The 27,606-nt window shown below is 45.2% G+C and overlaps 1 protein-coding gene across 3 annotated transcripts in view; it reads right to left on the reverse strand.

Annotated features, from left to right (window-relative positions):
• LOC142578609 (sushi, von Willebrand factor type A, EGF and pentraxin domain-containing protein 1-like) overlaps positions 1-27,606 on the reverse strand; it is a 370,493-nt gene that overhangs the window by 23,995 nt on the left and 318,892 nt on the right. For all 3 annotated transcript variants that reach the window (XM_075688011.1, XM_075688012.1, XM_075688010.1), the window contains 2 exons: positions 23,833-23,957; positions 11,522-11,709 (listed from right to left, as the gene is read on the reverse strand). In XM_075688011.1, the coding sequence (XP_075544126.1) occupies positions 11,522-11,709; positions 23,833-23,957 (313 nt within the window). The remainder of the gene's footprint in view (positions 1-11,521; positions 11,710-23,832; positions 23,958-27,606) is intronic.

Genomic DNA, 27,606 nt, shown 5'->3' on the forward strand with positions numbered 1-27,606 from the left:
GCTGCATGTGATCGTGTCGCAAGCGCCACCGGTGTCGGATTGGACGGCATAGCGAGCTGTGCCTGCATTGTCAACAGAGCCGACACTGGGAACAAGGTCGATTCAAATAGGTCGCGAAGCTTCGTGCGAAAAGCGGTTCAGTACAGATTGTCACCGTCATCAGCATGGGGGGTTATGGGAGCAGCGATTGAAGCGCGACTATGTTTGGAGGGAACAAACATTGGGAAAGAAAAACGCGTTTTTTTAATTCAAGCGAGACACAGTTAGATTCATTCAACGAAAATAAAAATCCTAGTCAATATTATATATTCGTGAAGAGTTAAGAAAATACAAATTTAATTTTATTATTATTAATAAATGCATTTCTTTACAGCGCCCATTGCTACGGGGGGCGTTGACGCCACTATCACTCGCAATGCAATGCACGTCTTGAAATGAGCAGAAAGGCGCACTCGTAAAGTTCACCTGTTGAAATACGCCCCCCTCACAGTTTACGCTTTCTTGCTTGTCGAAGTTTGTCTGAATTTGGTGACGCGGGTAGCTTCATCGCTTCTTAATATGTTCAGTCAAAAGTAGCGAGTTACGACCGCGAGCTGATTGTGCAGTTGTTTTCGTGCGACTGCGCTGGCCGACGGGCTTGGCATCCGACAATAGGATCAGCACTCTACACCTAAAGCTTTCGTCGGCCTCCAAAGAAAGTATGTTCTGGGCAGGGATGCGATTTCGACAACCGCACGGCTGGCCTTTTCCTGCATCGCTTTCCACGCTGAAAGCTCGAAACGCCCATCAAGTCGAATGGCGGGGCATTTGAATATATAGTTCCAAACGCAGGACAACAAAACAAATTTCGCGCCTTCAAAAATAACATGACGTCACTTCTGCTTTTAACGGACTTGGCATCACACTATTTTTTCTTCCGCCGGAAGTGTTCCCACCACATACATATGGCGCTAAGCCCCATGAACCGCCGATGGACCGCCATGTTTTGAACGTATGGGCTCCTATGGAAGCTTCGCTACCAGGTATATTTACCTTGCTGGGAACGCGGCCTTGCGGAAACACGCATACGGCGTTCGCATAGACGTGCGCATAATGTTATCGTTTGCTCAAAACGAGATATCTGTGCAAACGCCCTTGCTTTCACTTTCTGTGCGAAGTGACGCAGTATTCCGAGCGCCCATGCAGGAGCGCCGCTTCTGCAGGCGCTCATTCGTACCACGTGTCGCGAATCGTCGTTTGTGGCAAGTCGCACACGATGCGCCGTACGACGGATCGCGCGCCAAATCACACAATGTGTCTCGTGCTTTAGGCAAGACCGCTGGAGACTTGGTTACAATCACAACCATGTCCCATTGAAGCGAGTGCATTCTTTTCTACTTTTTCCACGTCCCGAATCCAGCCTGCGTCGCCGCCTCCCGATTCTTGCGGTGAAGACCCACCTCACCCTTTCGAGATCGTATCACCAGGTTAGTAATTTAGTTAGTGCGGGAATGTTCTCAAGTTTATATGGCCGATAAACTACTACCCTTACTTCGTATAGCTGTCTACTAATTGGCTACTGCAAAGGACGTTTCCCCTTTCAGCGAAACTGCGGCTTGTTTGCCACCGAAGTAAATGTGGGCTCGCAGCCACGTGCTCTGTCGCCGTCGGCACTCTCTGGTAAATTTGTTATCAGTGTCCCATACCGGTTAAAACCGAAATTCGGTAAAATAATAAAAGCATACCTAAATCACTTTTATTCAGCTGAAACAGAATACGCTGGACTTTTTTATAGAAGTGCTGAAAGGCGTATACGTAAAGCAGGGAGGCCTTTGTGCATGGCTAGGATTCATTTCCAATATTTGTACGATGTCACTATAAAGTGATTTATCTACATGTGTATGTCCAGTATGATGCATTTACCGCTAACCGAGCGTAGGTATAGCGCCACTATGACACCGCACATCTTGGCTGGGTCTCAAGCTTCTTGAACTCAAGGCATATCACCAAACTGCGTTGCCTGAACGAAACCCTGTTACGCAGACTGTACTCCAAGTTTGTCGATCGTTACGCTATCAGCTCGATTGATATTCTGTGGTCGCCACTATAGCAGAAGTATGGGTCAACGAAGAAGGGCATCACAACGACCAGGGCCAAGTTGGAGCAACCATGGTCATCGGTATGCCCCCGTTTTCTGCATTGACCGGAATTCATCCTGCTAATGGTTGAATTATATGGGGAACAAGCCCAAACCGGAGGCGAAACTGAACGTAATATGCGTTGAGCTCTGATCATCTCCGGCTGCCTTTGAAGACATAGCACTCGCAATTTTATGGCTTTTGATGGCTTAGTTTGGTAGGAACTATATACAGGCCTTGTAACTCCTGTTGTGCACCAGTTTGAGTTTGACGGATAATTACTATGGCTCGTTCAAATGCGACCAATCCGATGAACAAAAGTAGCGACTAGCTAAACCTCTCTGAACGCCACGTGCGAGAGTATAGTTAGCCCCGACTGCGTCATGCTGCTGCAGCTGATGATGATTTAATGGCATCCCTTTGAAACGGCGCGGTAACAAATAGTTACGTAGCCTGCTTGGTGAAGTTCAGTGTTTGACGGAAGCCCGTCTGGTCGGGATGAAACATGGTTAAAAGGTTAACAAAAACCCGGGGCACTTCGCCGACCAAATAAAGATTTAAAAGAAAAGAAGACGTTTCGGCTCCCACACGGGAGCCTTGTTCACAGGTAAAATAAACAAAAGTGCTCGAGCAGCTCGCTTAAATAGTCTAGAACACGTGACGCAGGCAGCGCGCATACACTGACGGCAGATTGCCATCGCTCCTGTTCAGAGTGTGTGGCGTAGTCTGGATCATGAGGGACTCAAGATAAAGGCGTCGAGATAGCCCTTTTTCCCTGGCAAGGACACGTGCCTTCCCCCAGTCGATTGCGTGGCCGCTTGAAGTGGCATGCTCAGCCAAGGCACTGGATTTCACATTTTCTTTTTTGACGTCATAATTGTGCTGTTTAAGACGCCTTTCAAAGTCACCAGTTTCGCCAATATACACGTAGTCGCAATCCGCGCATGGGACAACGTACACAACACCTGGGAATTTCTCTTTTGGTAATTTGTCCTTAACATTGACGAGTGATTGCCGTAGTTTCTGGTTTGGAATGTGTGCCACTTGAACATTGTATGAACGCAGAATACGGCTTAGAGCTTCACTCGTGGATGAAGCTCTAAGCCGTATTCTGCGTTCATACAATGTTCAAGTGGCACACATTCCAAACCAGAAACTACGGCAATCACTCGTCAATGTTAAGGACAAATTACCAAAAGAGAAATTCCCAGGTGTTGTGTACGTTGTCCCATGCGCGGATTGCGACTACGTGTACATTGGCGAAACTGGTGACTTTGAAAGGCGTCTTAAACAGCACAATTATGACGTCAAAAAAGAAAATGTGAAATCCAGTGCCTTGGCTGAGCATGCCACTTCAAGCGGCCACGCAATCGACTGGGGGAAGGCACGTGTCCTTGCCAGGGAAAAAGGGCTATCTCGACGCCTTTATCTTGAGTCCCTCATGATCCAGACTACGCCACACACTCTGAACAGGAGCGATGGCAATCTGCCGTCAGTGTATGCGCGCTGCCTGCGTCACGTGTTCTAGACTATTTAAGCGAGCTGCTCGAGCACTTTTGTTTATTTTACCTGTGAACAAGGCTCCCGTGTGGGAGCCGAAACGTCTTCTTTTCTTTTAAATCTTTATTTGGTCGGCGAAGTGCCCCGGGTTTTTGTTAACCTTTTAACCGTAGCCTGCTTGAGTTAATAAAGTATGCTATACACGTTGCTCACTCGAGCATTTTTGTCATTGTCATCTTCCCAGATGGCGCGACAATGTAGCCATCCGGACACGCGAACTATGCGCGACTGAGTGATGGTTTCCTTCGCCTACACAACGATACCAATGTAAATAGCATTAAGAGCGCCTTGGTAGTATACGGTTGCTAAGGTAGACTCGACCATATTTTAACATTTTTTCGTTACTTGTGGCTTTAGCAAGTGATCCCCTTTAAGCAACTTTAAGGACGCTCAACGTCAAAACGTGCACGTCAGCGCAGAACAATTTTGAGACGCTGAACATTGTGTAGTGACTCAGTAGCCATTGGATTAGCCAGAAACTGACCGGAATAAAAATTGAGCGGAAATGTTTTCTCGTCGAACGCTTTTTCTGTCACGACTTCCCCCCTTCGTTCCTCGACTATTTCTCTATGATGCTTTGTGGTACATTAGGCACGGCGGCACCGCAACGAACATGTGGTCCTCAAACTCCTTCGTTTTTCTTTTTCAGACAATACCGGGAATCCTGATGGCGACCCAGAGAAAGCAGTACGTTTCGAAACTTCCAGAACAAACCATCGATGGAAGTACATGCACGGAATTCTGCGACGTTTTATGGACTAATCTGTTTGCCGACACACGGGCATATCGATTGGACAGCTATCATACTGTGATACCAGACTACGTGACGTCATCAACGACTGACGCCTGTAAAGCGAACAGCTTACAAGATTGCGGCATTGGGCACGGCGGCACCGCAACGAAGATGTGGTCCTCAAACTCCTTCGTTTTTCTTCTTCAGGTGAGAAAATATTTTGGAAAATGCTATCACAGTAATGACCCGTTTCTTCTGGTGCTGCCGTGCCCTCGGCCAATGCGTTTTATAGTTAGCCGTTGTTTCAAATTTTTCAAATTGCTATTGCTAGTGGATGGCGATATCGAGAGCAACCCTGTACCTGACACACAGGCGATCTTGGTAGAGATTCGAAATGTTGCCTCTGATCTAAATACTATCGAAGAAGAAAACAAGAGAACTAATGAATCCTTAACAGCTATACATGCTACGCTCGACAAGCTTGCACTTCTAGAAGATAGGATAACTTATGCTGAAGAAAAGGTATCGTTGCTGGAACACAGTGGCTGGCTGGCATAGTGGCTGGCACAGTCGCATGGCTAGACAAATCGATGAACTTGAGAACAGAAGCACGCGGCCTAATTTAAGATTATCTGGCATTACCGAGACCGAAACGAGACTACGGCTACTCTCGAGGCGGAAATTACCGGCAAACTTCTCGGAGACACCCTCGGGGTGACAATATCGGGCATCGAAAGAATTCATCGCCTCGGTGCAAAAAAGCCAAACAAAATAAGGCCAGTAACATTCAAGCTTGTTGACTTCAGAGACAAATCCTTCGAAATTGTTCGAAACTAAAAGGCTCCAAGGTATCTATCGGCGAAGACTTTTCAACGAGAGTACGGAACATAAGAAAAAATATCTGGGTTAGCAGCAACACAGAGACAAGACATGGTTACGCTCCACTTTGACAAAATTAAAATGCAAGATCAGTTATTCACTTGGGATGAGGAGACGAACACCAGAGTAGCAGTCACAAAAAGCTAAGCAAAGCACGTAACCACTCACCCTACCAGACATCTGAAAACTTTACTGTCATTAATATCAACGCCAGAAGTGTCGTAAACAAGGCGGCCGAACTGGATGCATTCCTTCTTGAGCATAGTCCTGATGTCGTCGCTGTCACGGAAACATGGCTCTCCCCACTTATATCAAACAGCGATATCTTTCCACGGGCCTACGTAGTGCTACGCAGCGACAGAAGAACACTAGCCGGCGGAGCTGCAATTTTAGTGAAAGACGACATTCAGGGTACGCCCCTTCCCACAAATCGACAGCGCCGAGGCACTTTCGTGTAAGATTAAGAAGGCGAACTTATCTGCTGCGGTTGGAACACTGTATCACGCACCTAACTCAGGAGTAGATGGGTTACAAACTTTGACCGAGTATATGCAAATTCATCTTAAAAACACAAAACAAATTAGTCTTACTGGAGATTACAATCTTCCTGACATAGACTGGAATTTGAATTGCAGTGGGCACACAGAAGTAGCCTCTGCAGAAACACTGCTCGAGATAGCATTCAACTTCGGTTTACGACATATAATTCGACAACCCACTCGCATCACTTCTACAAGCTGCAGTATTCTGGATTTGATATGGCACTGTCCTTTCAGACAGTGCCACCTGGGGAAGTATTGGACCTTGTATCAGACCATAAAGCAACTAAATGTTCTGTGTTATTGCACTCACCAAAGCGTAAGAATTAGCTTTTCACGAATGTTTTAAACTGGCCCAGTATGGTGACGTCAGCACTATTGATTATCTTGAAAGCTGTTATTCGGCTTTTCTTAATGATTCCCAAAACGATATAGTTCAAGCAGATGACTTGTGGCTATTTTTAAGAACATTGTTCAAAACTGTTTGACATCATTTGTACCCGTAACGAAAAGGAGAGTGCATAAAAAGAACCCGCGTATAACCCGTGATATAATACACATGAAACGTAGGATTACAAGACTAAGAAAAGCTAAAAATAGGTCTGGCAAATCTCACTTAACTAATCCGCAAGCTCTTCCATTCTCTAAAAGCAAATATAATAGCAGCTAAAGATAGATACCTTGATGTTACTTTCAATAACTTTATCAAAACGGCTTCCCATAAATTCTGGCAATATTTGAACTCCCGAACTCGTAAAGAAAACAACCTACCACACACTGAGGCTTTAAAGAAAGCGAAAATGTTTAATTACTATTTCAACTCTGTTTTTACCATTGATAATGACGTTTTATCCTCAATAGGAATCAATGAAGGGACTAGAAGGGAACCAATGGGCCAGATAATTATTACGGAATCAGGGATCTTTTCACTTATTCTTAACACTGATGAGAAAAGATCCAGCGGACCTGATGACATTCCAAATACTTTTCTGAAAAGATACGCCGAGTGGATGGCCCAATACCTCTCACTTATTTATCAAAAATCTATCAACACTGGTGAATTACAACGTGAATGGAAAACTGCTAAGATTATACCAATCCATAAATCTGGAGATGCTACAAATCCCTCTAACTATCGACCGGTTTCTTTAACCTGTACTGTGTGCAGAATATTTGAACATATCCTACTTAAACACATCATGCAGTTCGTCAACGACCGCAAACTTCTATGTGAAAATCAACATGGCTTTAGAAAAGGCTGATCGACGACAACGCAACTAACAGAAACGATCCATGACCTCGCAACCTCCATCAATAACCGCGGGCAACTTGACGTTATCTTTCTTGATCTATCAAATTACTGTGACCAGGTATCGCACACTATTTATTCTGGAAACTTGATATCTTATTTGGTAATTGCAAGGTCACAAAATGGATTAAACTTACCTTTCAGAGAGGACCCAGCATACTCAGTGCAACGGTTACTCATCCGAGCGCTGACCTGTTCTATCTGGAGTGCCGCAAGGCACAGTACTAGCTCCTGTTCTTTTCATCATTTTTATTAATGAATGAGCTGAGAACTCTGATGTGACAGTCCGCATGTTCGCAGATGATTGCATAATATATAAAGAAGTCAACAATACTACAGACCAAGTTATTCTGAGCAATGCACTTAGAAATGTTACGAGCTGATGCCGATCATGGAAGATGAATATGAATCTAGATAAATCTGTCTGTATGACAATATCAGGAAAAATGAAGCCTCTAACGTTCACCTATGTTATAGATCATGTAGCGTCAAAAGTCGTTGACCATTACAAGTACCTAGGGGTAATTATTCCCACAGACTTAAAATGGGATAAACAGGTGTCTTATATTTCAGGTAAGGCCTTTCCGCTCTTTGCTCGCTAAAACGGTCACTTCGGACTGCTTCACCAAGTACGAAACTATTAGCGTATACATCATTAGTTCGCTCAATTCTTGAATATGGTATTATAGGTTGGTTTCCGCACACGAAAAGGTGTATTGATAAATTAGAAGCAGTACAAAGGAAAGCAATTAGAGTTGTGTACAACAAGTATCGACGTCGTGATTCGCCTTCTGAACTCCTTGAGAGAGCAGGTCTTTTCACAATTAACAAACGTGCAAAGCTTCTACGTCTCAAGTTCGTATTCCAGCTCTTAAATAATGAAGTAAACAGAAATAGCCGACAACTGCTATCGTTCTCAAACACCAGGCCCACTAGAACAAAACATAGTGGACACTTGAAAGAGTATAGATTCCACAACGATACATTTAAGTTCTCATTTTTTCCCACGGACAATAGCAGAATAGACTGCACCACCTGAACACGTCGTTGGTAGTAGTTCAACTGATATGTTTGTCTCAAGACTAACCAATTATATTTCTCTACTGCCTTAGCATGAAAAATTAAATGTGTGTATCGGTGTTTTTCATGTCAGTAATTGTTCGTGGTAAGTTTTCTTTTTTTTTAATATGTTTATAGTGCTATTTATTTTGCTAGAACTTTAATGCGCGCAGATTGGTTAACAAATATGTTTGTTTCAACTGGCTTGTAGAATGTCACAAACCATCAATAATATGTGTTACTGAGACTTGGCTAAATGACTCCATTTCTGAGAATGAATTTTTGCCACCTGGTTACTCAGTGTTGAGAAATGACAGGACTGTTGGTCGCGGTGGTGGCGTAGCGCTTTTTATTTCTAAAGATATTAAATACGTTTTGCTGCCGAAGCTTCACGGCAGCGAATCGGTTTGGTGCAAGATTGACCTAAGCGGCTTTTCTACTGTGATTGGCGCTGTATACCGACCGCCAAATGATGTCAATTCTATCCACGCTGTCACGGATTATATTGCAGTGAACAGGCTACAAAAAAGCCAGTTAATATTATGTGGCGATTTTAATGCCCCCTACATTGACTGGCGCTCTCTTTCTTCTACTGGACGTGATCGAACCATTTGCGATGCTCTAATCAATCTTGCTGTGTCGTATGATTTAACACAGGTCGTTAGCTCGTGCACCCGAGAATCTGCCATTTTGGATTTGGTCTTCCTCAGTGATGGGCTCCTGTATAGCGACTGTGACGTTGTGGAGGGCATCTCTGATCACAAGGCGGTAATCGTCCACCTAGACATTGCTCTAGAGCCCAATAAACCAACATATAGTATTGTCCATGACTTTTCTCGAGCTGACGACAATTCTATCGTGACCTCGCTTGCATCACACTTTGATGAGTTTATGTTTTCGAGTGATGCCTTAGGTGTTGACTTGTTAGTTGAAATGTTTCAGAAAATTGTCAAAGAGTGCATAGCTAATTTCGTACCAAAAAAATGTGTAAAGCGAAACCCGAAACACCCTTGGTACACTAGAGAGATTATTCAGTTGATTCGCCGGATAAAGCGCTTCCGCCGTGGCTCTCCCACTCGGAATGTCCGAGATAACTCAGTGCTAACATCGCTTAGACAAACTCTTAAGACTAAAATGCAGCACGCTAGAGACTACTACTATAACAACACTCTGACGACATTCCTAAAAGACAACCCATCCAAATTCTGGAAAACAGTTGTTCCTCCTGTGCCCAACTCAGCTTCTATGGTCATTAACGGACAGTCATGTTCAAATGCTGTCATGATCTCTGAAGCGTTCAATACATATTTTAAATCTGTTTTTGTTGTAGATAACGGCATTATCCCTAAATTTCACTGTGGTAGTGCTTCAGCATGTTTTCCAAAACTTCAGATAACGATTAGCGGAGTTCACGCCCTCTTGTTAAATATTGATACTAGTAGAAGTGCCGGACCAGATAACATTCCAAACACGTTTTTAAAAGGATACTCAGAGTATTGTGCGCGGTATCTGACTATCATATTTCAAAAATCTGTCGAATCGCAAACTGTTCCCAGTGTCTGGAAAGTTGCTCAAGTTGTACCGATACACAAATCTGGCATTAGGCAATCAATTTCCAATTATAGACCAATCTCGTTATTATCTACTTGTTGCAAACTACTTGAACACATAATTCATAAGCACATTATACAGTACTTCAACGATAACAACATTCTTTCACATCGTCAGCATGGTTTTAGATCGGGTTTTTCCACGGTTACGCAATTAATTGAATTCACTCACGACGTTGCTACTACACTTAACAATCGTGGCCAGATTGACGCCATATTTGTGGACTACTCCAAAGCATTTGACAAGGTATGTCATGATAAGTTACTTATGAAGCTTGACTCTTTATTCAGAGGCATACACGGCAATCACTTACTTGGCTGGATAAGAGACTACTTGCATCTGCGGTCCCAGTTTGTCTCATTTAACCAGGCGCACTCATCCACAGTCGTTATTTCTTCCGGCGTCCCACAGGGCTCCGTACTGGGACCACTTTTATTCATTATTTACCTTAATGATGTCGAGAGTGTTGTTACTAACTCTGCTGTTAAGCTCCGTTTGTACGCAGACGACTGTGTCTTGTACTCTAACATCGCCAGCCCCAGTGCCCTGGAGCTGCTAAATAACACGTTCAATGCCTTCTGCAACTGGAGCAAGACCTGGCAAATGGAAATCAACTTCGATAAGACAGTATCAATGACCTTTTCGAACAAAAAGGAACCCCTGAAGTTTGCCTACAGTAATGATGAGAAGACTTTGACTTCCGTCAGCGAGTTCAAATATCTTGGTGTAATTTTTTCTTCCAACTTCAAATGGCACAAACACGTCGACTTCATTTGTTCCAGCGCTCTAAAACGACTTGGATATTTAAAAAGAACACTAAAAGCAGCAACCAAGGAATGCAAACTAGCAGCTTACAGATCCCTCGTGAGGCCCACTCTAGAATATGCATCTGTTGTCTGGTCACCCCACTGCGCATATGATGTATCAAAGCTTGAGGCTGTGCAGAAGAAAGCTATCAGATTTATTTATAAACGATACGATCGCAATTTCTCCCCTTCTCTGTATGCTGTCCTGCTATCGCTGGAGCCGTTGGCACATAGGCGCACGTGTGAAAGGCTAATAATGTTGCACAAAATTGTACATGCTTCAGTATTTGTCGACGTACCTGTGACATTTGTTGGCTCTTCGGCACGTGTAACGCGAAGAGCCACTCCCTTGAATATTGTTCCCTTTCGAGCTCACATAGATAGCTTCAAATTTTCTTTCTTACCATTAACCATTGAATTGTGGAACACGCTACATATTAATCTACAAGAATTGCCACTTGAGCGTTTTGTGGACGAAGTTCGTTTACATGTGACATGTTGATTGTATGTTATCTTGATGTACTCACCCACTCCTGCTATGTCTCAATTTTGAGACAGCAGTATTTGTAAATAAATAAAAATAAATACCTTTGTGTATACGAATTGCACGCATTGACATGACTTGCAGGAAAGTGTCTCTACTGCCTGCATTCTTTGTCCACAATATTTGGAATTGTTATTAACATAACCTGTTAACCATGTTTGATACCACTTTCACAGTTGTATTTGTGTCCCGACCCTGCTACAGCCTTATATATAAGGTTAGCAGTAAGTATTAAATAAATAAATAAAATAAAATAAAACCATAAATAAGAAAAGAGAAGAACCGGGACAGCATGTTCACACAAGGAACGGGAACATTACTTACTTTACCGAACGGACGAAGCGCACAGCGGAACAAAACTTACCGCATGTTTTGCCGGGCAGTTGGTTGAATGTGATGTTGCGCTGCTCGCAGGCCAACTTGAAAGCAGCGAATGCATCGCAGTAGCAGTAGCCATTTCCTCGACATGAGCACATCTGCTCGACGCAGTTCTCGAAGAACACCCACGGGTTTTCGAGGCGCCTGAAGCAGGCCTGCAGGTTCTTGTTGTTTCTTTAAGAAAGAGGAGTCGCAATTGCACATTTCTAGAACTGTCGAGGTGATATGAAAAAACCGCAGAATAGTGTTTGCTGTGAGCTCGCTCATTGCACACAGCACAAGTGGTTTCCAGCAGAACGTACTGGCACGGACAGAAGGGGCGACTACACGAGATGGACTGGCAACTAAATGTTTGTTATTCGTATCCCACAAACTTCGTACCACGAGATAGCCAGTTCTTCTTTATTTTGTCTCTTTCTTTCTGTGTGTGTTCTGCTGAAAACCATTTGTGCCAAAAAACTGCACATTCACTATATAACCTAGGAAATATCAATACATTTGGATTTTTAACATACGCATGAGTCTTCGCAGCCCTCAAATATGGCTGGCATGCTTTAAGTGCCGAAAGCATGACGGATATTTCGGACGCAACTTCAGTTTGATGTCGCTTATCTTCTGCGCGGTAATCTTACAACGAGTTATCACACTGAGAGTCTGATCCTAACTTAACGGGCCACAACGTAAAAAAAGGACACTAATGTAGTTAAATAGTCGTCGTCTCGCCCGAAAGGCGAAGCATCGATAGCGATAGCAAATTAGTGCACAGCGAGCTGTACCAAGTAAGCATAGTAGTTTTATAGGTCGTATAAAGATGTAAACAGGCAAACTAAATTAACAAGCATGGTGTCGCGCACGCGCAACCAAACATGAGCACATCTCACTCGATGATCGCAGAAACTCGCTGTCAAACCGCTGGAGTGGGGAAGCCCAGCCGCAGTAGCAAGCGAATTGACCTTCGTGCTGCGTCTCGCATCGGCGCGAACTAAGCCGCAAAAACACAGCGTGCGGGGGACCGTCTCTGTCGCAGATGACTGTCAAAATACAGCGGCCCGCGGCCGCCCGGAGTAGAACGCACCGCCTCCCTCCCCCCCATCTCGGAGCTTTGCGCGCGATGCAAGACGGCGTGCTTTCTCTCCTCGCTTGCGTGCGTGAGATTGAGCTGCGATCGCCGGCTCACCTTCGTAGGCTTTCGCTCGCACGTACAGCATACGGCGCGCGGCGCCGATTTTGTCTCCCTTCGACTTTATACGGAGCCTCACAACGACGGCGACAGCAAGAATGCACCTGGAGTGTCCATATAATTGCTATTGCAACATTAATGGCTCAAGGCCTACTTGGGAAAATGTGTTTCGACCACCCTCGCAGCGCGGTGATGTTGTAGCTTGAAATCCCGCGCGTATACGTCGGGCGAGGACAAGCCTCGTAAACATGCTCCGCAGGTCGACTGCTTCACAGGTGCATCAGCGTCGTCGTCGCCACTGCAGCATCGGTAACTATCATCCTCGTCATCATATGACAAGAAAAAAGGCAAAAATATTTCCACGTATAAATTGTTTATCAATTACCTGCGACCGTTTTGCGCCGGCTAACAACTGTTAGAATGTTATCGCTCGGCGCAAGACGCGCCTTCATGTACGGATACTTGCTGGAATGTCATTGATTATATAAAGAAATAATGTTGTATAACCAGAATGGTAGCTAGCTGGGCTAGTTGGTTCATTGCATGTTATGTAACAGCGCGAAACATAAGGAAGGGACGACGATATAGACCGAGTGAAAAGAGCGCTCACTCGGTCTCTGGCGTCCTTGTATTGCGCACTGTCACATCAATCAGATTGCGTGCGCTAAGCAAATAGAGGTGTGTACTTATTGGAGTGTACGAAAGCGCCAGCGATTACGTTGGAATGCACGATGAGTCGGGTATGACTAGCGGCCGGACACACTTGACCCGTAGATCAAGTTTCGATGACCGGCGACCGTATTCGCAGCTATCGTTGTGCTTTGAGTGTTACTAGTTTTTCTCGCCATATGTTCGCCCTATGAACAGTTAATTTTATGGCTAACTCATTTGGCGCTACTTCATTCTTCAGCCTCACGACAACGGGACAATATTATAAAAAGCCACCGCAGCAGATTATCGGCGCCAGCGTGAATTTCCACTGGTGTTTTGAACGACTTGTATTAATGCAAAAAGTGAGAAAAAAATGAGAAGCAACCCTAATCTTAGACTTAGATGTTTCTTGGTGCCACTCGCACTTCGGCGTTGGTGTTATGGTATCTTTAGGCGAACGCAACATACGAACCGAACTCGGAGGCAACTGCTTTTCATTAATTAGCCGGTTAAATGTCATGCAACCTTTTTGTGTGTGCCGTCCTGAGTAACGTCATTATTTCCGCTTTATACTTCCGGGTTTCGAGGAAGGATGCGATCCGTTGCAGATTATTCCTTCCTGAAGCCAACCTGTTCTCTTGATTGTCTGAATTCCAGAGTTGCCCTTATTCTATTGGAAATTATCTTGGTGAATATATTATACAATACTAGAAGTAAGCTAATGGGCCTATAATTGTTCAATTCTTTAACGTCTACCTTTCTGCAGATTAGTATAATGTTGGCAATCTTACAGTTCTCTGGGACCCTTGAAGTTACGAGACAGTTCTTATAGAGGGCCGCCAGCTTTTCAAGCATGATGTCTCCTCCATCTTTCATTAACGCGACTGTTATTCCATGTTCTCCTTCCGCTCTTTCCCGTTTCATGTCTTGCAAGGCCCTTCTAACTTCATCGCTAGTTATAGAAGTAGCCTCTGTAACCTACGCATTACTACATCAAATGGAGGTATCGTGACTTCTTTGGGTACTCTACAGGTCAGTACAGAATTCTTCCGCTGCTTTTACTATGTCTTCGAAATTGCTGATGATATTACCCTGCTTATCTCTCAGTGCGTATATCTCGGCTTGTCCTAGGCTAAGTTTTTTTTCTCACTGATTTCATGCTGCGTCCAGTTTTACTGCTTCCTCAGTCTTTCTTACGTTATAATTTCGAATAACTCTTATTTTCGCCTTGTTGATCAGTTTTTACAGTTTCGCGAATTCTATCTGATTTCTTAAGTTGGACGCTTTCATTCCTTGTCGTCCTTTATTATGCCCTTTGTTACTTTGCAGGGCTTACGTATTGCTTGCCTCGGTCCGTTACCTCCCTCTTGAATTGCTGCTTCTGAAGCCAGCCTAGTTACAGTTTCATTGAAGGGAAGAAGAAGAAGCCGAGGTGCGGACGTCCCTTGCATCGGCTCCGTCGTTTTTGAATGTTTGTGCAGCCATCTTTACCACCATTACGGATTCAAGCACATCACTGGATTTGTGAAGTCACCGGGAATTGGTGGACACCTTTCTTTAAGGTAGGACTTACATTTTCAGACTTTACTGGCCTTTCTTGGTGCATCGAACGTGTGTGGCTAGCAAGGCCCAAGTAGGCCTACTAGCCCCGCAGGGCCGCAATGGCAGAAACGCGCATGGAACATGAAGACGCTACCGGATTAGAAGAGACTGAGGAAGATCTAGGCTGACAAATTGTGACAAGCCCGAAATCTCGCTCCACCACAAGGATTGCTGGCGATGGGAAAACGTCGCCGCAGAGCCAGCAAGAGCATGGCAACAGCAGCAAGAACAAGGGACCTACAACCACTACGTTCAAGAACCGGATTGTCAAGGCATCATGGATGCCCCAATTGCCCAAGGAGCACAGCAATATCCTCATTGCCCACGAGGAGGTCTCAATTTTAGCAAAGTTAGCACTACAGCGTTAGGCGTGGCGATTATTAAAGCATCGGGCCTGACTCCGCAACAAGCCCGAGAGGATGTCGGTTGCCCTAACTTCACGCAAAACATCATGGTAGTTAGTACACCAGATCCCAGTCATGCTGCCAGGTATGTGCGAATCAAGTCAATCATTATAGTGGAAACCGAATATGAAGTTAACGCCTACGAGAAAGCTCCGCATACCCCGCGTAAAGGGGTGATTCGGAGAGTTGACCTCAGAGACAATCAGGCCACGATAACGAAGAATATTGTGCATGACTTTAACCCACTGGCATTGGCAGCCAAACATATTAAATCGACGGGCTCGGTCCTTGTTCTATTTGATGGGCTCAATGTATCCAATTATGTCAGATACGGGTCGCCCCTTGTTAGGTTCTACCTGTATAGGAAGCAGTTTGACGTCTGCTATGCTTGCGAAAAGATTGGACATCGATCTGATGTATGTCCAACACCGGACATGGTACAGTGCAGAAGATGTGGAAATCAAAACCCGGAGGACAATCACGTGTGTGCCTAACTGCAAATTCTGTGGAGGGGATCACCCAACTGGGGACAAAACTTGCCGATAGCGGTACCAAATTCCATACGTGGTGCGAATTCGACGAGGAGAACGCAACAGATCTGCATTGGGGGCGACTTCAGCTCAGCTGCAATGGGATGCCCAAACGGGCACCAGGGGGCGCACGCGCTCAAGGAGCCCCACAGGGTCAAGACGCCGCTCGCCGTCGAAGGGCAGAAGCCGCTCCAGATCACGTGAAGTGCAGGTGCGCTTCGAAGGAGGAGGGCAGACGCCTGGCGACAAGACGACATCTGGAACAGCCTTGGCGGACCAAGTGAAAGGTACTGTGAGGGCTGCGGAGAGCGGTGTGGGGCGGCCGGTCGGAGATAATAATGCCAGGATAGAACAGCTAATTAAAGAAGTAACATATCTGAGAAAGGCAAGTGAAGAACTTACTAAGCAGGTTGTAGCACTTCGCAAGAACTCGCAGACTAGCTCCACAAAAGTAGCAATAGCCAAACCGGTGAATAATGACAACAGTTAGGAAGAAGAAAACACACCAGCTCCAAGGAAGCCGGCAATAAGCCCAGTAGAAACGACAGTGTGCTCTGCTTTGGAAGAGATCAAGGAGGCGATTAAACAACTTAGAGATGCCATAGATAAAACTACCTTCAATGTTGATAAGTTATGGAAATGGAGACTGACGACTGAAAAGAGGCTTACCAAAGTAGAAGCGCAAGGCGAGGACGACGAATACCTACCCTCAGAAGCAGAAAGCGTCCGGTCGGTCCCTGGCGTGTCGGGGGGTTCTACGAAGCGTACTCTAGCGTGTAAGCAGTAAGGCGGGTTCTATACGCAATGGCTAGCAGGGGGCTCTTAACCGTGTGGCAATAGAATAGCCGAGGAGTTTATCACAAAAAAATCACCCCTCATGCAGTTAATAAGAACATCTCCAGACAAACCTAAAATATTTATGCTTCAGGAAACCTTGGCGGATGAGATCAGCCTATCCGGATACAAAGCAACACGCAGGGCAGAGAGCCGGGTATAGGGGGCTAGCCACGCTCGTAGATAAGAAAATACCATACATAGAACATGATTTGCGCCTTGGACTAAACAAATTAGAATACTTACTTGTGGACATAATTTTGAAATGGAATAGAAGGAAACCGCAGTCTCTTTTGTCTCAATGTTTATAGCAGCCCTAGCGACATGAAACAGAGTTTCAGGGCACTTCTTAATAAGACTATGGCTGTTACTAAGCACGCTCCACTCATTATTGGAGGGGATTTCAACGCCCCACATCAAACCTGGGGATATCACTGGAATACTAAGAACGGGGATGGACTCTGGCACCTAGCTACAGATCTAAATCTCTCCCTCATCACTGACCCAGCTTATCCCACTAGGTGTGGTACATCTGCATGCAGGGACTCCACCCCAGACCTTACTTTTGTATCAAATTTAACGAACGCTGGCTGGAATAACTCCACTATTGACCTGGGTGGTGATCATTACATATTACAAATACTATTGGAAACACCCAGTAATGAGATAAAGTACTTTAACTACATTGACTGGGATCTTTTTCGGGAAGCAAGGAAAAGCAGAGCTGAGACAGAGACAGGACAAAAGAAAACACTCCAAACTTGGACCACTCAGCTCAGGGAAGATGTAAAGGCGGCAACGAAGGATATTACGACAGAGGAAGATATCGAAATCGTGGGCAGTAGGCTGGTGCACTTGATTGAAGCCAAACAATCTATGTTAAAGAGATGGCAAACGCAACGGCTGAAGAGAAGACTCAGGAAGCGCATAGCATTGTTGAATAGGGAGATTCAAGAACACTCCAGAAATTTACAGAAACAACAATGGGATGCGCTTTGTAATTCCATAGATGGTCGAATCAAACGTAGTGGAAATTGGAACTCACTCAGACATTTGCTTCATGAGAACAACACGAAATCTAATAGGAGAACAGCAGTAGCACGACTCGTCCATCGTGAGAGTCGGGACACAACGGAGGAGGCCATTCTGGATCGGCTCTCAGCTAAGTATTTACCACTTAAGGATAGCAATGAGAGTACAGACCAGCCTGAATATACAGGGAAAGACTGTGAGCCTATGGATCAAGACTTCACAGAAAGGGAAGTTCGCGCAGCCCTGTACGACCTCAACAGTAAATCCGCTGCCGCTCCAGATGGCATTTCCAATAGGCTGTTGAAAAATGTGGACGATGATTCTATAAAATATTTAGCAGAGTATTTGAACGAACTCTGCAAAAGCCGTCATATATATCCGAAGGAATGGAGAATTGCTAACACAATTCTTATTCTCAAACCAGGCAAGCAACTCAATCTAGATAACCTAAGACCCATATCGTTAACATCATGTCTGGGTAAAACCATGGAGCATGTCATACTCAATAGACTGCCGAAGTATGTAGAAAACAGAAATGTACATATACGCCAGGAATGGAGAACCAATCAGGCAGGTGGAGACTATTACAGTACTAGGACTTCTCCTGCAAGCGAATGGATCTAATTGTAGGATGATACAACATATTTATAACAAGTCAGAAGAAGTCATTAGGCTTCTACGTAGAATTACAAACAAGCATAATTAAGAGGCTAGGAGAAGACAGTGCCATAAGATTGGTACGTGCATTCGCCTTTCGCCACTTCTCGTACGTCTCAGGCATGCTGCAATGGACACAGGCTGATAAGAACAAGCTAAGCGCTTTAATCAGATGACTTATAAAGACTGCACTAGGACTTCCCATCAGCAGGCCTAATGATAGCTTATTGCGCCTAGGGCTGCATAACACACTAGGAGATAGCTGAGGCTCAACAGGTGACCCACCAGGAGAGGCTAATGGGGACACGACCTGGGAGGGCGCTACTTGAAGAAATAGGCGATGAAATTAACAACCACACCAACAAAGGAGAATTATTAACAGAATTTTAAGCGGGACTACGAGAAACAATAAAGACGACCCCGTTACCTAGAAACATGCACTCGACACATAACCTCGAGAGACGGAAGGCAAGAGCCAAGGCACTCCTTCGAGATAGATCAACATAAGCAGCAGGCGGTGTTCGTTGACGCTGCCTGGGCTAAAAATATGGATGCGTATACCTCCGTTGTTGTAGACACTCAAGGTAACATACGGGATGCCATCACCATCTATACCAAGGACCGAACAGTAGCAGAACAAGTAGCAATCGCGTTAGCATACCGGGCTAATCGGTGGACACATATTTACAGCGACCCTAGAACAGCCATACGCAACTTTACTAACGAGTATGTGACACGGATAGCTCAAGATTACTAGAGAAAGTCAACAATAATAGGATCGAAATCCGCTGGTTTCCTGCACATGTGGGGGTGGTGGACGGAGCTCGGAGAAACTTCAATGAGGTGGCAAATGAAGCAGCAGGAGGACTTTCTAGCCATGTTCTTCAAGACCGAACAACTTACACTTCCCCCGGGGAACACAGGGATCGCTTATTAACATATAACGAAATCACAAAGCACTATTATTTAAGCAGAAGGGAATACCCATTGCCACACGGTAAGGTTTACAGAGCCCAAGCGGTCAGATTACGTTTGCTACAGACAAGGACATACTCCAGTCCAGATTTTTTTAACAGGATCTATCCGGAGAGGGAAACTCAAACCAATTGTAATAAGTGCGATGGAATCATTACTCTTGACCACATTCTTTGGCAGTGCCCCGCGGTCTTCACAGACTGTGACAAGGAACAAGAATGGTGGCGGCAAATGCTAGACAGTGAATAACTCTCTGACCAATTACGGGTAGTCCAGAAGGCCCGCGATGTGGCTGAAGGGCTCGGCCTGACAGTCCCAACGTGGGAGCGGCCCGCATCAACCTAGGGTTGACCTTCAGGACCCAATAAAGTTCTTCATACCATACATACAGTTTCATTCATTATCTCTATGTCATCTTCATGTCTCTGTTCTAAGGCTGCATATTTGTTAAAATTATGTGGTTCTACGTCCCAAAACCACTTTCTGATTATGAGGCACGCCGTAATGTAGGACTCCGGAAATGTTGACCACCTGGGGTTCGTTAACTTGCACCTAAATCTAAGTACACGGGTGTTTTCGCCTTTCGCCCCCATCGGAATGGGGCCGCCGTGGCCGGGATTTAATCCTGCGACCTCGTGCTCAGCAGCCCAACTGAGCAACCACGGCGGGTTGCATATTTGTTTGCAAGTGCCAGCCTGAATTGGTCTGATTTTACCCTTATTGCGTCTTGGTTGGCCTGTTTCTTCTTGATCAACTTTACTTTTTCTCTCTTCAAATTGAGGTGAATCCTAGACCTCACTAACCTATGATCACTGCGCTTTACCACCTAACACTTCTGCATTCTACACTATGCTGGGATCGGCAGAAACTATGAAACCAATTTCATTTCAACCGATGGATTTTGTACTGTACTATCTGCTTCCAGTTTTTTTCTGATTTATTTTGAATTTCTTCCACGGTCGTCGCAGTAGGTGAACCGGAAGTGCTGCGCAAGAAACAAGAGTATCATTCGGCACTCGTGTGACTATGCGATCGGCCTATAGTTATCAGCAGCACATAAGTGACCAAGGCAAGAGACACGCTGCCATGATATTACGTTATTTCGGACCGTACAGGATGCTCCGACGTATTGGCGCACTGGACAAAAAGGCCGTGTGAGACGGCATTACGCAATCACAATGTGGCCGGCTGCATTGACCCTGATAATAATAATAATATTTGGGGTTTCACGTGCCAAAACCACTTTCTGATTATGAGGCACGCCGTAGTGGAGGACTCCGGAAATTTTGACCACCTGGGGTTCTTTAACGTGCACCTAAATCTAAGTACACGGATGTTATCTCATTTCGCCCCCATCGAAATGCGGCCGCCGTGGCCGGGATTCGATCCCGCGACCTCGTGCTCAGCAGCCCAACACCATAGCCACTGAGCAACCACGGCGGGTTGCATTGACCCTGAAGTCGCCCACGTGGTGTGCCTGAAGCCACTGCGCTAACGAAGTTTGGGGTTTCAATTCTTCGTTCGGAATTTTGTTTCACTACTTGTGCTTTGGTTTTTTTCGCTTTTCTGCTTTTCACAGCAATTGGGACGGTGGTTTTGAAGAGGGGGCACTGACACGTGTACTTGTTTATCCTCTTTTAGGGGACTGCATTTTACCCGTTTTAGGTTTTGCTGGAAGCTAGCGATCCCGTTTAGATATAAAGCTAACAGCTTTCTTTGGCTCTTTCGGCTGTTTTCTTAGTTGGTCCGATAGTACCAGTGGTCGATATTCGGTGGGTCTGTGCTTGGACTCTGCAAGGAAAACGTCTGCGCGCTCTTCCTCGTTCGTTCGTTCGGGTTATTCGCTTACACTGCCAATCATCGTCCATGGTGCCTGCACAATTTTTTCGATGTTGTTTCTTTTATGCGCGGCCTATCTGCCATTATGGAATACCATTATTCCCACTTTTGCGACTCCGTGTTCGAAGAAGAGGGATCCTCTTTCCTCGTGGAGGGGTAAGTGAACGTGAGGCTGCGTCCGATATTCAGGACGTTAGACACACACGTGTATATTTATATACATATAAGAAAATGCAAAGAAATACAGAAAAGTTGTTGAAGTTGTAGTCGCCGATCAGTACCGCCGTCCGTAGTTCCTTCTGTGCGTTGCGTGATCATTGTTTAGTCACTTCCCCCAATACGGCACCACGCCGCCGATGACATCAGGTCCCACAATTCCGGTGTCAGAAGGCCGCTGACATTAGGTGCCACCAATTCGGAGGTAGGTTGCCCTTTTCGGCGACTCCGATCGTACTCTGACAGGTGATGGCCGGATCGTCGCACTGAGCGCGTCTCCGGCTTGGACACGCCAGTTTGTGCTGCTGACAGGTGACAGCCGTATCAATGCTAATTGCTCAAACCTCTCCTGAACGAGGTATTCCCGTGCTGTTCATAATTCATCCATGTGGAGAACCATTTCGACGAGGCCGTCGGGCCGTCCTCCATAATCGTGCGAGCCCTGACCGAGGGGTGTCGTGGGGTGAACGGCCGATCAAACACCCCTAGCACATATCACTTACTTTCACATTCTGGCTTGACCATATCGCGATATGAATGGCGTTTTTGTTATTCCCGAAGGGTAGTTTACGAATATCATCATCATCAGCCTGTTTACGCCCACTGCAGGGCAAAGGCCTCTCCTATGCTTCTACAACTACCCCGGTCATGTGCTGATTGTGGCCATGTTATCCCTGCAATCTTCTTAATCTCATCCGTCCACCTTATTTTCTGCCGCCCTCTGTTACGCGTCCCTTCCCTTGGAATCCAGTCCGTAACCCTTAATGACCATCGATTATCTTCCTTCCTCATTACATGTCCTGCCCATGCCCATTTCTTTTTCTTGATTTCAACTAAGATGTCATTAACTCGCGTTTGTTCCCTCACCCAATCTGCTCTTTTCTTATCCCTTAACGTTACACCTATCATTCTTCTTTCCATAGCTCGTTGCGTCGCCCTCAATTTAAGTAGAACCCTTTTCGTAAGCCTCCAGGTTTCTGCCCCGTAGGTGAGTACTGGTAAGACACAGCTATTATATACTTTTATCTTGAGGGATAATGGCAACCTGCTGTTCATGATCTCAGAATGCCTGCTAAAGGCACCCCAGCCCATTCTTATTCTTATTATTTTAGTCTCATGATCCGGATCCACGGTCACTACTTGCCCTAAGTAGATGTATTCCCTTACCACTTCCAGTGCCTCGCTGCCTATCGTAAACTGCTGTTTTCTTCCGAGACTGTCAAACATTACTTTAGTTTTCCGCAGATTCATTTTTAGACCCACCCTTCTGCTTTGCCTCTCCGCGTCAGTGAGCATGCATTGCAATTGGTCCCCTGAGTTACTAAGCAAGGCAATATCATCAGCAAATCGCAAGTTACTGAGGTATTCTCCATTAATTCGTATCTCCAATTCTTCCCAATGCAGGTCTCTGAATATCTCCTGTAAACAAGCTATGAATAGTGTTGGAGAGATCGTATCTCCTTACCTCATGCCCTTCTTTATTCGGATTTTGTTGTTTTCTTTACGGAGCACTACGGTGGTTGTGGAGCCGCTATAGATATCTTTCAGTATTTTTACATACGGCTCGTCTACACCCTGATTCCGTAGCCTGCATGACTGCTGAGGTTTCGACTGAATCAAATGCTTTCTCGTAATCAATGAAAGCTATATATAAGGGTTGGTTATATTTCGCACATTTCTTTATCACCTGACTGATAGTGTGAATATGGTCTATTGTTGAGTAGCCTTTACGAGACTGCCTGGTCCTTTGGTTGACAGAAGTCTAAGGTGTTCCTGATTCTATTTGCGATTACATTAGTAAAAACTTGGTATACAACGGACAGTAAGCTGATCGGTCTATAATTTTTCAACTCTTTGGCGTACCCTTTCTTATGGATTAGGATTATGTTGGCGTTCTTCCAGGATTCCGGTACATTCGAGGTCATGAGTCATTGCCTATACAAGGTGGTTAGTTTTTCTAAAACAATCTGGCCACCATCCTTCAACAAATCTGCTGTTACCTGATCCTCCCCAGCTGCCTTCCCCCTCTGCATAGCTCCCAAGACTTTCCTCTTCCTGCGTTACTTGTGGTATGCGAAATTCCTCTAGACTATTCTCTCTTCCATTATCGTCGTGGGTGCCACTGGTACTATGTACGAATATAGCTCAACTTTATATTCCACGTTACGTGCCTCATCTTTCTGATTTTTAGGAACTTGCAGCATGCGTTTTTAACACACCTCTTATATGAGTTATAGTTGAACCCCGCAACACGCAGGAAACTTACTTAGTCGTACTTAAGACTTAAGTACTTGTACTTCACTGTCAACAAAACGAAACAGCCCACTTTTCTAGAATTAGAAAGAAGAAACGACGGGCTTATCGAAATGAGCTTTACCTGATCATTCGGCACGTCTGTATCGCACTCTTGGCCACCGAGTGAGGGAGATCGCTGCAGGCGGCGTACTTATTCTTCCTTCCTTCACGGTCTTTTGCGGGCAGCCTCCAACTTGCGAGGAACTCCTGCAGGTGACACGTTGCAAGTTAGGGTACAAGATATATTGGTGTGATCTGCGCTCAAAAGCAACCGATGGTCGATTTTCTGTGTACGAGCACTGGAACTTTCGAATGAAACACAGGACATGCATATTCGGAACTGGCTAGGGGTCTCTACTCCCTTAGAGGTTCCTAAACAGGATATCCGATTTATTAACAAATATTTTTCACCTTACTGAAAACGTCCGAGGATAGGATTGAAACTAGCGTTAGGACATGACGCCGGCATCATGCAACTGCTGGAAAGTCAAGCATTCCGGCGCGAAGGCCCGCCAGCTTTGCTAAGCGGACCTCCATTCAGGGAACCAGACCTCGCGGTCATTGTGGAACTCGTCTGCGCAAGCCTACGTGTTTTTCAAGAGGCTGTCAACTGGCGACTTTCGTCTCAATCCGCAATCGGTTCAAGCAGCTGAAGCTGGCCATCACAGGGAGCCAGCTCATGGCGAAGCCTACACTGACCCACTCAATCCGCTGCTTCGTTCCGGCGGCGTACGCCTGCGTGCGGTCCCCCTTAATCTTACGCTGAATCCGCATGAGCGGATCGCACGCGCAATCCGATTGAACAACGCGGTCTGTTGATAGCTGGTAACCATTCGGCGGAGCAAAGGTGTTCAAGGTTGGCAGCTACCTTTGACAGCAGGCGTCACTGGCATATTTTTGTAGAGGTGAGTTCAATCTATTACATCAGGGTTAAAAGGCGACTCTAGGCTGTCACATTGTGTTGCGCAGCCGCATGTGTTGCACTGGCGCGGTCATCCTTGTCCGAAACATTGCACATTCATCTTATCTGTGCCACCTCTTAAAAATGTATTGCAATCGCATCATGTCGCGACATGGAATGCATTCTTGGACGATCACTTTCAGTACGCGCTGCATTATTTGTTTCAGCAAAACCTCTGGAATCGTCCAACCTGCTGCGTTTTACGTCACGCGACAGTGATAGTATCGCCGAGAGTGATTCGTCTGAGGATCCCCATATATCGCCATCTATACTCGGTTGTGCTCGCGCGATGGCGCAGTTTCTACTGTTGTGCTAGTGACATCTTGCAAGACGCAACACACGCACAACTGTCGCGGAATACAGCTGCGTAGGTCGAAAAGTGACCCCTCTTCACCATTGAGCATGCATATGAGCTTTCTAGCACAGCTTGCTGATTTGCTTGCATTTGCTTGCTTGCGTGTTTTTTCACTCTGCTAAATATAAGAATGTGCTGAAAACACTTTGATGTATGATATATATATATATATATATATATATATATATATATATATATATATATATAACCACCAAAGACGAAGATTGCATAAAACATGACTTTTAGAAATTTCATGCTTGCTGCTTGTAAACTTCCACGCAAAATGAAACCTTAACTGAAGCAGAAAAATAAAAAGAGGTGCTCAGGTATGAATGAAGTTCCTACCTTATCCAAAAATGCTGTGCATAGGCGCTTAACTTGAAGCAGAAAAGAAATGAAGGTTAAGCAGTGAGTGTACAAATGATAATGACTTGCATAAAAGCAATATGTATGTATCTACGCCACCTTACGGCTGTGTCACCTTATGCAGCTCTTTTCAAGGATAATATTAGTATGAAAGCAAGTAATAAATTATATTGCTGATAAGACAACTTATTTCGAGGCGAATCAAATAATTACAGTCTTGCTTCCTGGCCTGGGTGGCCAATCTGCTGCGTCCTTACTAGATAGACATGCGCAATTCAGCATCTAAAGAATGTATCAAACATTACTAAAGCGCACAAAATTTAAGCAGTACCAGTTAAGCAGTACCTTGCTCAGCCATGACAGCAAACAAGGATGATCCACTTCCGATTGCTTGATGCTGTCAGCATTATACATGCGTGTTATATTTTGATTATTTTTCCTATATAAAAATGAGCTCGCACAGGATGCACATGATCAATGAACTATTGTATGCTCTACTCAGGTAACTTGATGTTGAATATTATGCTCCGAAAAAAGAAGAGAAGAAGTGAGAAATGAGCGTGGAGCCGAGCGCGCGCCGGCATTTTTTTAGTTGTTTTTACAAACGTCGAATAAAAGAAGACGTTCTCTACTTCGGCTCCGCTTCCTGGTTTTCAACATATGGTGCCGTGACCAGGATTTCAGATCTACAGTTGAAAACCCCTGATGGTGAAGCGAGATACCTGAAGAGGACGACCGACCGACGCGATCAACGCGACGACGCTGCGACAGAATCGAAGAACGATCCACGTCATCACGAGGTCTACCATTCCCGACGTGACGACATGGAAAAACCACGACGGAAGCGTGCTGCCGTTCGAGCGGCAGTCACCAGGATCATCAACGAGATGACAACTCTTATGCAGATGGAACCAACGCCATATGGTGAGCTGACCGACCATCTTAACCTATTGAAGGTAAAGGAAACTATGCTTACGGACCTTGATAACCAAGTAGAAGAGCATGTTACGGATGACAACCTTGAGGATGAGCTTCAAAGCGTCGGACAGTATCAAGAATCTATCGTCCTCGCGAAATCCCGCGCTGAACGCATTTTATCCGATCAGCAAACAACGACTACGCACGAATCTCACGATGACTTTCGACAAGCACGCGCACACGTTAAGCTACCGAAACTCGATGTGCCGAAGTTTCATGGTGACCCCATTAAATGGCCGGAATTTTGGGATCAATTTGAGTCTACTATTCACCAGAACCGATATATTACCGACGCAGACAAATTGAAATATCTTCGGAGCTACTTGATGGGTAAAGCGGAAGGTGTCACCAGCGGCCTGTCGACAACTAACGAGAGCTATAGCACGGCTATAGAACTTCTCAAAGAAAGATTCGGTCAGAAGTCACTGATTGTTAACGACCACATGCGTCACCTTCTAAACCTACGTAAAGTTCGTTCTTGCGAAGATTTCGAACGGCTTCAAAGGTTGCATGAAGAAGTGCAGACTCGCGTGAGATCCCTGCATAACCTTGGCGTCGAAGAAAAAGAATATGGAGTGCTTCTGAAAACTGCTATAATACAAGATTTTCCGCAAGAAATGGTACTCCGTTATAATCAGCGCATCTTGTCTTCGACAAATACAGGCGTCACTAGTGACAGGCTAAATGAAATGTCTGTTCTTCTAGACTTCTTGAGTCTTGAAGTAAGAAGCCGGGAACAGACTATAATAATGACTTCTGACAAGAGAGAACAAGCCTCAACAGCAAAACGACAATCTAATGAGCATTTCCAAGGTTCTGCATCTATGCTAACCGTGAAACTGACTCCAGAGAGTTGTATATTATGCGGAGACAAAGATCACTCGGTGGATGTCTGCCCAACGGAACTAACATTAGACGAGAAAAAGCAGAAACTATGGAAATTAGGATGCTGTTTCCGCTGCGCTAGACAATTTCACAAAGCTAAGGAATGCCGAAGCTGGAAGAGACTAAGCTGTGCGAAATGCAAGGGACGACATATCACCACGATGTGTGACCCAAAATGGAAGCAGAACAATACAGAAACGCAGACAACTGTTTCCAGCTCATCGATGGACTCGCTAAAGTACAGAGTTTTTCTGCAGACCGCCCAAGTTTGGGCTCTGGGCACTGGAAGCAAATGCTTTGTAAGAATGTTG

The sequence above is a fragment of the Dermacentor variabilis genome, chromosome 4 (assembly GCF_050947875.1).
Source record: "Dermacentor variabilis isolate Ectoservices chromosome 4, ASM5094787v1, whole genome shotgun sequence".
NCBI lineage: Eukaryota > Metazoa > Arthropoda > Arachnida > Ixodida > Ixodidae > Dermacentor > Dermacentor variabilis.